This window comes from Coenobita brevimanus, chromosome 95 (assembly GCF_032717465.1).
Source record: "Coenobita brevimanus isolate Jiangsu-jjx chromosome 95, ASM3271746v2, whole genome shotgun sequence".
Lineage (NCBI taxonomy): Eukaryota > Metazoa > Arthropoda > Malacostraca > Decapoda > Coenobitidae > Coenobita > Coenobita brevimanus.
Window position 1 is genome coordinate 7,717,261 of NC_137048.1, and position 12,393 is coordinate 7,729,653.

At 42.7% G+C, this 12,393-nt stretch overlaps 1 protein-coding gene across 1 annotated transcript in view; it reads right to left on the minus strand.

Moving 5' to 3' along the window:
• The window catches only part of LOC145413192 (uncharacterized), a 481,698-nt gene that overhangs the window by 231,297 nt on the left and 238,008 nt on the right, over positions 1-12,393 (minus strand). Inside the window, exon 10 of the mRNA XM_080282917.1 lies at positions 8,064-8,266. Within this exon, the coding sequence (XP_080139043.1) occupies positions 8,064-8,266 (203 nt within the window). The remainder of the gene's footprint in view (positions 1-8,063; positions 8,267-12,393) is intronic.

The window sequence follows — 12,393 nt, forward strand, 5'->3', positions numbered from 1 at the left end:
CTTTCTTACAGTCACCCAATTTTTAATAAACTAAATAGATTTAACCTCCTCACTATACATGGGTGAGCATAGAACATCATAGCAAAATCAGACATTCCTCTCACTATGCACTTGAGTCTGCTGGAAAGTGGCACTGCATATAGGGATCATGGTGAGTATGAATATCAAGCTATCACACAACTGGGGGAGGAGGGGGAGGGGAAGAACTAGTGAATGGGATATTACATCATATGGGCGGAGAAAACCATTGGTCACAGCTTATGATGTTATGACAATTTATCAGGTGACTGTGATGGATCATCAGGTCACAAGCCATATGACCAAAAATCAAAGTTAATATGTCACACCAAAACATGCCAAAATGGCCAAACTAAGTGTCTGTGCTTGATTCCTAAATCTATCTATCTATCTATTGCCAGACGCCTTAATCCCGTTTGGGGTGGTCACAAACAAATCGCCTCCACATCGCCCTGTCCCCCGCCATTTCACTGCTCTGCTCCCAACTCACACCCCCCTCTCTCATATACCTCTCCACCCCATCCCTCCATCTCATCCTAGGCCTCCCCCTCCCTCTCCCCCCCTCCACCTAACTCACATACACTCTCTTCGTCAGTCTCTCACCCTCCATCCTCTCCACATGGCCAAACCACCTCAGTGTGTTCCTTATAACGCTTCCTATCACAACGACATCCACACCAAAACGCTCCTTTATATCCTCATTCGTCAGCCTGTATCTCCATGTGACTCCACAGGCTCCTCTTAAACAACTCAATTCCACTGCTCTCACTCTTGACTTGTGTCCCTTCAACAACGTCCAAGCTTCACTTCCATACGTTAGAGTTGGTATCACAATACTGTAATGTGGTAACTTTTTCACTTCCATGCTCACTTCCCTGTTTCTTATCACTGCTTACAAGGAACCAGCAACCTTTCTTCCCCGCTGTACCCTTTCAAGCACTTCACCCTCCAAACCTCCATCCTTACTCATCACACTACCCAAGTACTTAAACGTACTCACATTTTCCAATTCCTCACCATTCAACCTCGCTGTACATTCACTGACTTCACCTCTCTCAAAGACCATCACTTTACTCTTCTCTACATTCACCTTTAGATTCCGTTTCTTACACATTCTCCCAAACTCATCCATCAAGCCTTGCAGCTCCCCTTCGTCTTCACTCAACAACACAGTATCATCTGCAAACAACAGTACAGGGAGTTTCCAAACACTATTCTCTCTCACAAGGGCCACTCCAACATCCACTACCCTACCTTGTACCTCTTTTATTACCCCATCCATGTACAGATTGAACAACCATGGAGACATGACACATCCCTGTTTCAACCCAACTTTCAAAGAGAAAAATTCACTTAGTTCAACATCCACACGCACTGCAGCCTTAGCACCATCATACATACTCTTCACAGCATTCAACAACTTCCCATCTACTCCATATATTCTTAACACTTTCCACAATCCTAGTCTATCCACCCTGTCATATGCTTTCTCCAAATCCATGAAAGCCGCATACAACTTCTTTCCCTTCTCTAGAAACTTTTCCACTAAAGATCTAAGAATGAATATCTGATCTACACAACCTCTTCCCTTCCTAAAGCCTCCCTGTTCTTCTCCAACTAATTTCTCTGTTCTTTCTCTAACTCTGTCAATAAGTATCCTACCATACACTTTTCCTATTATACTAAGAAGACAAATGCCCCTATGATTACCACACACTTCTTTTTCCCCTTTTCCTTTGTACAAGGGAATAATTATACCTGACTTCCAATCCTCCGGGACTCTACCTTCCTCCCAGGCCAATCTGCACATCTTCCACATCCATTCTACTACTATCTCTCCCCCATGCTTCAGCATTTCACCACACACTCCATCAATTCCTGGGGCTTTCCCCAATTTACCTTTCTTCATTGCTTCCACAACTTCTATCCCACTGATTTCTTCCTGTCTTCTCACCTCCCTCCTTCTCCCAGCCATTCCCCAGCCACTTATACTCGCATTACTTCCATCCTCTATGTTCAACAATTCCTTAAAGTGTTCTCTCCATCTGCTCACTTTTTCTCCCTTCTCCACTAGTAATCTACCATTTTTATCTTTCACTCCCCTGCTAACCTCACTTCCACCCTTACAGTCCCTCCACTTTACACTCAAATTCCTTCCAAATTCCTCATCCACTCTCTTCCTACTCTCTCTTACTAATCTTTTCACCTCTCTCTTTCTTTCTGCATAAAACTCTCTCTTCTGCCTCTCCACTTCTTCCATGCCCCTATTTCTCATCCATTCATTGTATGCTTTCTTCTTTTGTGCCACAGCCTGTCTCACCTCTTCAGTCCACCACGCTGTTCCTTGCACCCCCCTCCGTCTTCTCTTCCTCCCACACACCACATCACATGCTGCACATATTTCTTCTGTAAATATCCTGCACACACCTTCCACATCCCCCCATCTGCTCCAATTCATATTTGCCCAATCGTTCCTCCACTTCTCTCTTATACTATGCCTTTTTTTCATCCTCTTGTAACCTTTCCACTCTCCTTGCAACTACTCCTTCCTCTTGTCTTTCCCTTCTTTTATTTCTCCATCTTACTTGGATCCTAATTCTAGCCACCACCAAGTAGTGGTCAGAAAGTCCACTCCCTCAACCTCTATAAGCTCTTGCATCCATTACACAGCTTCGCATTCTTTCATCCACACTCACATAATCAATCATTGCCTTCCTTTCATTCAATTCACCACCCACCCTTCTCATCACTCGTCATGTATACCTGTGGATCATTTTATGTCTGAAGAGGGCACAAATGCTTAATTATATACCTGTTCTATATACGTAAGTCAGTTTTGAAATCAGTATGGCGTGGGACATTTTGATGTTTGTATGCATTTATGACAAACAGTTTTCTTGTTAAAGGAGTTGATGCACTTTTCTCCTAACATGGTAGTTTTCAGGAACATATCTACAGTCTTAAGTGAGGAGCTACTGTACCTTAAATGATCATATTCATTATCATCCTGACTTCTGTCACCCAAAGCAAGCTCAAATCAAACAGATTAAGTCCTCAATAACTGAACTAATTGGGGAGGAAGAAGGCTGAGGATATATCCGTATGTTACTGTATCGTTTATCAAGCCTCCAACATCCTTGCAAGCGTCAGCATTGGTCACCTACTGGCGGCTCTCCATGCTGATCAATTTCAGGCAGCTTCCCTCTTTAGTCCCTTATCCCTGAGGTCACCCTCTATGACCTCGTCCCAGGTCTTTTTCAGTCTGCCTCTTGCAAAACTACCCCCAGTGTTCACACTTCTCATCTCCTGCAATGAACTGTCATCCTCCATCCTCTCACTATGCTTAAAATATTTCAATCTACTTCTCCTCATCACAACACCAATAAATTCCAGTCCCATCCTTCCTCTAAACTCTTCCATCATAGCCCTAGTGCCCCCAGGGCCTAACATTCAAAGACCCACTACACATTCATCTAATCACTGCAATTACTGTATATCTGAACCTAAAAATATCCTCTTCCTTTACTGACCTGGTCTCACTACCATGCAACATTACACTTCTAGCACATTCAGCATATCAAGATCTCATAGAATGTAATAAGAACACTCTCAATGTTAGGAGAGGCAACAGTTCCCTGAACTTCCACCAACTATTTCTCCAAGCCACAGAGCTGGGTCCAGCCCCACCTCCAGTGAATAACATGGCTCCAAAATAACAAATGATGATGATGAGATGGTGGTAACAGTGAAAAGCATTGCTTAAAAACTAGAAGCACTGCAGAAAATGGTTTCAGGGTTAACCATAGCATTTTCATAAAACATTTTTTCTTTTTCTCTGCATCTCTAGGATTCAGAAAGTCTCCTGCAACTGAGTGAGGCTGCTTATTAGTTCTGCTGTATAGCTGATGTTCGATTTATACTTATTCCTGTTTGGTGGAGTGAGTCAAGAAAGAGTGAATATTGATGAGATGTTGTTTGGGTTTATGCCAGGCAAAGAGACAAATGATACCATATTCAATGTTTAACAGCTTCAGGCAAAATATATAAGAAAGAAAAGGGATCTGTACTTTGTTACTGTTGATTTGGAGAAGGCCTCTGAAAGAGTCCCTAGGGAGGTAGGGAGGTGGTGAAGTGGGCAATGAGAAAGCTTGGGATCGAGGAGTGGCTGGTTAGGGTGGTTATGGCTATGAATGTGGGTGCTCACACCCAGATATAGGGTGAATGAAGATTTGAGTAATGAGTTTTCCATTAACGCTGGTGTGCACCAGGGGTCAGTTTTGAGCCTCATGTAGTTTAACATCGTACTTGAAGTCCTCTCACGTGACTTCAGAAATCAACTCCTCTGGGAAATGTTGTATGCTGATCATTTGGTGTTGGTTGCAGAGAATAAAAGAGAGGCTGAGGAAAGATTAAGGAAGTGGAGAGATGGTACGGGGCACAAGGACTTAGGAGTAAATGCAGATAAAGCAAAAGTGATGGTATCTAGGGCTGGTGGCGGTACTGTCAAAAAAGAGGGAGAGTGGCCATGTGCGATTTGCCACAAGGGCGTGGGAAGTAATTCCATCCTGTGCAGTATTTGTGAGCAGATGGAGAGAACACTTTAAGGAACTGTTGAACATAGAGGATTGAAGTAATGTGAGTTTAAGTGGCTGGGGAATGGTTGGGAGAAGAAGAGAGGTGAGAAGACAGGAAGAAATCAGTAGGATAGAAGTTGTGGAAGCAATGAAAAAAGTTAAATTGGGGAAAGCCCCAGGAATTGATGGAGTGTGTGGTGAAATGCTGAAGCATGGAGGAGAGATAGTAGTAGAATGGATGTGGAAGATGTGCAGATTGGCCTGGGAGGAAGGCAGAGTCCCGGAGGATTGGAAGTCAGGTATAATTATTCCCTTGTACAATGGAAAAGCGGAAAAAGAAGTGTGTGGTAATCATAGGGGCATTTGCCTTCTTAGTGTAATAAGAAAAGTGTATGGTAGGATACTTATTGGCAGAGTTAGAGAAATAACTGAGGAATTAGTTGGGGAACAACAGGGAGGCTTTAGGAAGGGAAGAAGTTGTGTAGAGCAGATATTCATTCTTAGATCTTTAGTGGAAAAGTTTTCTAGAGAAGGGAAAGACGTTGTATGCGGCTTTCATGGATTTGGAGAAAGCATATGACAGGGTGGATAGACAAGGATTGTGGAAAGTATTAAGAATATATGGAGTAGATGGGAAGTTGTTGAATCCTGTGAAGAGTATGTATGATGGTGCGAAGGCTGAAGTGCGTGTGGATGGTGAACCAAGTGAATTTTTCTCTTTGAAGGTTGGGTTGAAACAGGGATGTGTCATGTCTCCATGGTTGTTCAATCTGTAAAGGATGGGTTTGTAAAAGAGATACAAGGTAGGGCAGTGGATGACGGAGTGGCCCAGGTGAGAGATGGTAGTGTTTGGAGACTCCCTGTACTGTTGTTTGCATATGATACTGTGTTGTTGAGTGAAGAAAAAGGGGAGCTGCAAGGCTTGGTGGATGATTTTGGAAGTCTGTGTAAGAAACGGAATCTAAAGGTGAATGTAGGGAAGAGTAAAGTGATGGTCTTTGAGAGAGGTGAAGTCAGTGAATGTACAGTGGGGTTGGATGGTGAGGAAATGGAAAATGTGAGAATGTTTAAGTACTTGGGTAGTGTGATGAGTAAGGATGGAAGTTTGAAGGGTGAAGTGCTTGAAAGGGTACAACATGGAAGAAAGGTTGCTGGTTCCTGAAAGCAGTGATAAGAAACAGGGAAGTGTGCATGGAAGTGAAAAAGTTACTACATGACAGTATTGTGATACCAACTCTAATGTATGGAAGTGAAACTTGGACGTTGTTGGAAGGACACAAGTCAAGAGTGAGAGCAGTGGAAGTGAGTTACTTAAGAGGAGTCACATGGAGAGACAGGCTGACAAATGAGGACATAAAGGAGCATTGTGGTGTGGATGTGGATGTGATAGGAAGCGCAAGGAGGAACACGCTGAAGTGGTTTGGCCATTTGGAGAGGATGGAGGGTGAGAGACTGATGAGGAGAGTGTATATGAGTTGGAGGGGGGGAGAGGGAGGGGGAGGCCGAGATAAGATGAAGGGATGGAGTGGAGAGGTATATGAGAGAGGGGGGTGTGAGTTGGGAGAAGGGCAGTGAAATGGTGGGGGACAAGGCGACATGGAGGCAATTTGTTTGTGGCCACCCCGTACGGGATTGAGGCGTCTGGCAATAGATAGATAGATAGATAGATAGCAGTGTTTGTCCATCTTGGGCAGTGTTTATGGTAAGTGGGTGCATTAGAGATGTAGTGATATTAGAGGCAGACTGTGAGATAATGCTGATTTCATGTGTATGGTGTGTTGGGGGGAGCATGTGGAGACTGTCAGGCATAAAAGGACTGATCTTGTTGGTAAGGCTTTTGAGTGTGTGGAAGAGTTCTTAACCCTGTGGCTAGAGCGAGGAGTGGTTGGAAGGAGTTCAGAGAGCTGTTGCCTCTCCTCACATTGAGAGGGCTATCCCCCAGTGCTATGGGATCTTTGTATACAGCATGTATTAGGAGTGTAATGCTGTATGGTATAAGACCTACACAGTAAAGGAAAAGGATATTCGCAGGCTCAAAAGTACAGAAATGACAATAATTAGGTGGATGTACAGTGCGTCCTTGAGGTCAAGGCTTGGGGGGGGGGACTAGGTTTACAATGGAAGAGTTGAAAGGTAGGACAGGACAGGACTGGAGTACATTGGTGTTGTGATGAGGAGAGGTAGATTGAGATGGTCTGGACATGTGGAGAGGATGAGGGATGATAACTGGGTGCAGAAAGTGAGAGGTATTAACGTAAGGGGTAAAGCCATGAGCGGTAGACTGACAAAAAACCTGGGATGTGGTCATTGAGTGTGACCTAATGGATTCAGGACTGAACTGAGACACTGCCAGAGACTGAGCAGCATGGACAGCCACCATTAGCTGACCAAGGCCAATACATGCAAGCATGTTGGGGCCTTTACAAATGAAACAAAATGTGCAGCTCTTACAGATCTTAAAACTTTTTATTTTTCTTCAATAATATTTCATCAAAAACCATTGCTCGCCATAAGGCCACCTTACCCATCAATAATATGTGCAGTTGTGGAGGGATGGTTACACCGACGTTTTGGGAAATTGTAATTCAGCAGTTCATCCAAATCATCTACCACTGTGTTGCCCACATTCATGGCAACAAAAGTTTCAAAAAAGTTTACTCCCCAACCATCATGTTCATATGAACAATATATGATTGAAATTACGTGCATATTACTGATGTAGAGCCTATGTTTGACCTGGATGTCATACAATATATTCAACCCTTAGACCAGCTGGTCCATTGGTGTTGGACTCTGGGTGCACTTCCCCCACTCCTTTCTGTGGCTCGTTCATTTGCTCATTTGTAAAGGCTCCAACATGCTTGCATATATTGGCCTTGGTATTCTAATGGTGGCTCTCCACCCTACTCAATGTCTAGCTACCTTTCTACCCAGTCCCTTATCCTTGAGATCGCACCCAATGACCTCATCCCAGGTCTTTTTTGGACTGCCTCTTGGAACTCAAACCTTTGTGTTCACACCTCTCACCCTCCACACCCACTTGTCATTCTGCATCCCCTCCACATGTCTAAACCAGCTCAATCTACCCCTTCTTACCAAAACTTTAATACATTCAAGTCCAATCCTTTCTCTCAACTTCTCATTCACAGTCTTAACCCCCATCCACCCACTCCCTCCCAGACCTGTCATGCATGGACACACTAAACATCCACCTAATCATCATTATCTTTATAAGTCAGAGCCTACAAATATCTTCCTCCTTTACTGCCCAAGTCTCACTACCATAGAGCACTGGACTCCTAACATAATCTGCTGACAAGGACCCTTTAGCATAGAGGGAGAGCCCTCTCAACGTTTGGCGAGGGAACAATTTCCCTGAACTGTAGTGAGTGTAGTTTTTCTCTTTCTTTTAAGTGTTTTCTTATTACATGTTTATGTGCACATTTTACTGTATAAAGCAACACAACTTACTCTGGGTTGAGTAGCTCTGGTTGTGAACTGATCCCTACGTCGTCGTCCCCACTAACGATGTTTGTCACAATATCTTGCATATCTCGAGCAATGCTCTCACAACGCTTCATCAACCTTTGTACGGTGTTACGTATGTGCAAAACTACCTTGGCCTTGTTTAAAAGGTCAGGGGTAATGAACTTCTCTGTCTTGAATTTGTACACCTGGAAAAGTACATATATATATATTATTATTGCACAGAAAATTCCCTTTGGTATCTAGATGAAGTAAACCTTACTAAGTAGAACTGATAGGAACTATGGCCGGTCCAAGTCACAGAAAGTTCTGACTGATTTAGCCCTATGGTGGAAAAAAAAGTTTGACTTTACATAATGACTCTAGCTCTTATGTTCTCATGCAGTCCATAGCTTTAAAAAAAAAAAAAAAAAAAAATATCTATCTATTGCCAGACGCCACAATCCCATAAGGGGTGACCATTTGACTTTGAGTTATTTGTTTTACAGGGAGGGACACTAATCCTCCACCAACCCACTTGCTGACACGTAGGGAGTACGTATGGTTTGGTTATATGGTTACCACTCAGTGCTGTAAATTGTTTCTTGGCTTACAGGAAACCATTTGGCTTGTCCCTCAATGTAAAGCCACCTGTAAAGGAAAGAAAAGCAATAAGAAATGACAGGAAAGATGGGAGAAATAGGAAGAGAGGAGGGCAGGCACAGAAAAAGAATGATAAAGGCTAAGGAAGAAGTAGGCAGCACTACATCAAGTGAGTGGATGATGGTTGTCAAAAATAAGTATAATATACAATATACAGTGAAATAAAACAAACAAAAGCCAACACATATAAGGAATAGTAATAATTCTTAAAAGTATACATTAATATCTGAACTTACCTCAGCATACATGAGCCAAGACGCTTGGCAACCAATGAAAAGTAAGTGATCATATGGACATGAACAGTATGCCAATCATTTGCATCTAGCATGTACAATAGATCCTCCTTATAGGCGGCAAAATTGTTAACCTATGGTACCACGCAAACACAGTCCATGCATGCAGAGATTCATATCCCAACACATAAATCTAAAGTGTTAACTAATCTTTTGGCCTGATCACAACCTGTCCAGTAAAGATCCTCTAAGATCACAATTAAGCTAGAGATATACAACCTATCGTAGATAAGTAATGAACACATTTGAAAGGTTTAAAACAATAAGTAAGTTGGAAAACATTGCATTAACTGAGTATGGCAGCTGGTTTGCTGAATAAGGGGGAGGGGTTTTAGGCTGAGAAGTTGAAGCTGCAAGAGCTAAACCCTTGGTTCAAACTCCTCAAAATCACCAGCTGCAACATCTGAAGAGTCTACCTCATCTGATGACGTGGCCACTGGCAAGGACGGCAGAGCAGGCAAGGCAGGTGAGATAGGTGAGGTGGGCTGAACAGGTGAGGAAAGGATAGTTGGCTGGGTTACAGGCAGAAGGTAGTACCCGATGAGATGCCGAGAATGCTTGCTGATTTTACCGTAAAGTTCACTCCACAATGGGTGTAAGAGGTTGTTGATCTGGTCAATTAATCTTGAGTACTGTAATGCCCGGAAGTGATAATGAGTTGTATCTGGTTCATTTTACGACCAAAAGTCCGGTTAAGTGAGAGAGTGTGGCTGTTTCCATGTGAATGTGATCAGAATGCAGATTAAGTTATCTAGTTGCTAAGTCATTTTTTTTTCCTACTGTAATTTATTAGTATCAAGTTTCTTTATAATATTAAAATCAAGCAGGTAGCAATGTGTGCCTATGGTCACATAATCCAGCATAATGTACACATGCGCAAAGGGATGTAGGGCATGATTTTTTTTTTTTTTTTTTTTTTTTTTTTTTTTTTTTAATGCAAGTGTATTGAGAGATGTGGAGAGTGATTATTGTAATTAGGGAATGTCATTTTTTTCGGATAATCAATTGTAGGGGGAAGTGCATCACGCTGAGTCTATCACGAGTCCATAGTAATGAAAATTTTAATTTGTGTAAGCCGTCATCCCCCCGCCCCCCACACCTTTCCACCACGCAAGACTGGCGTGTTACTCACTCATCAACCATGGAATATGACGGATGGTTGGTACTGTCGTCATCCTCCCTCACCCCACCAAGGAATTCTGTAAGTAATTTGATAATATTGATGTTTGGTATGTTGAAGCGCGAATAAGTGATACCCCACGAGTGATGATTGTGACGAAAACAGAGAAATAGACTCGGGTTAGTATCAAGTGTTGTCGTCCCCCAGGAAGTTTTGTGTTTGACCATGCTAGTAACACCACTGGCGCCACTGGAAGAGCGAGTCCTGAGTTCCTGCTCACCACTCTTGTATTCTGTGAGCTGGATAGTGAGGTATTTCCCATATACAGTAATCACTCTAATATCCGGACGCCCAATAACCGAACATCCCCACTAACCGAACCTTATCGTCCTGGGATCAAACATTCCCAAAATGGTCCGAAAATCCAAAAAAATTGGAAAAAAAATCGATTTTTTGCCGTCCGTAATTTGAACTTGCCGCGCGCGCCGCGTGAGAGCATTGTTTTGGTTCGTCATTCCTCCGACGTCCGATAGAGCGCCGCTGCATCCTCCCCACTTCCCGCCTGTCTCTCACCGCGACAAGAGTCACCGCTCGACGTGAGTTTGCGGCTGTCTTCAGAGTCTTCTGTAGTCGGTACGCCATCACCACTACCCACCGATGCACCCCTTGGACGCCTGCCAGTGATACTCTCGGGCTCTGACAGTGAATAAACAGCAAGAACTTCTCCACTAGACCACACGGGAATTTTGAGTGTTGTGCAGTGAAAAAAACGGTGTGTTGTGTTAAGGTTTTCAAGTTGGGAGAAAAGACTAAGTAGAAAAGAAATTTAACGTAACTAACCTTCTTTGTTTTGGCTTTGGAAACTTAAAAACCCTTGGGAAAAGTTAATGTGCAACACTTAAATTTAATGGAACATTATTTGGACTAAAGTGAACACTGTGAAAAGAACGGACTTCTGTGTGTTAGTGACTAAGTTCAGTGCAAGACTTCAGGAAGAGTGTAGTGCAAGTGCTTCAGGAAATCGTTCTTACTGTCAGAGTCCGAGAGGAGGCGGTTATTCATCGAGGTGGCCAGGGACTTGCTGTAAGTAGCCAAAATGTTTCATGTTGTACTATTTCCCATACTATATTTACCAGAATGTTTCATATTGTATTTTTTCCCATACTATACTTACCAGAAAGTGTCATACTGTACTTCTTTCCATACTAAACTTACCTCATGCATGTGCAGTAGGAATGTGTTTTTCAGAGTTCGGTTAGGTTCGGTTAGGTTAGGTTCGGTTAGAGTCCATAAGTACCAGAATGTTTATTAATGTATGAACATACTTCTAAACCCACATTTTATGTGTCTATTGCATTTATTTCAGTCATTTATGTGCCTTATTGGTGTGATTTGGGTGTTAAATAGGTGCTATGCATGTCCGGAGGGAGTTGTATAGGTGTTTCTCTGTGTTAGGGTCCGTAAGTACAAGTCCATAAGCTGGGGCCCAATATCCGGACAAAACCAATATCCGAACCTACCGATGGCTCTATTGATCCGGATATTGGAGGGGTTACTGTATTTGTGTACTGTACTTTATATTAGTGGTAGGTGGTGGCAACCATCATCCACTCACTTGATGTAGTGCTGCCTACTTCTTCCTTAGCCTTTATCATTTTTTTCTGTGCCTGCCCTCCTCTCTTCCTGTTTCTCCCATCTTTCCTGTCACTTCTCATTCCTTTTCTTTACATTGAGTGACAAGCCAAATGGTTTCCTGTAAGCCAAGAAACCATTTACAACAACGCTGGGTGGTAACCATATAGCCAAACCATACGTGCTCTCTACGTGTCAACAAGTGGGTTGGTGGAGGGTTAGTGCCCCTCCTCATAAAACAAATAACTCAAAGTCAAATGGCTACCCTTTACGGGATTATGACGTCTGGCGATAGATAGATAGACAAACTTTATATTATTATTTAGTGTGTAACTGGAGTACGAGAATGCTAGCTACAGAGTACTGTCTGAGTCTCAGATAAATGTGGGCCAAATATCAGGTGCCCTGGAAAAGTGAACTGTTTATTAATGTGTTGGGATGACTTTGCAACTCAGTACTTATTAGTGCTATGTTAGTTGTGAGTTAATGTTTACACAGTTACTTTGTAAGGCATAATGATACTGACTCAATAATGTTTTTCATGTTTAAGTTAGGGTTATTCATGCTTATTTGTTATAGTACTTTTCTTCTATGTTATCCCTACAGAATGTATTATTTTGAAAAGACC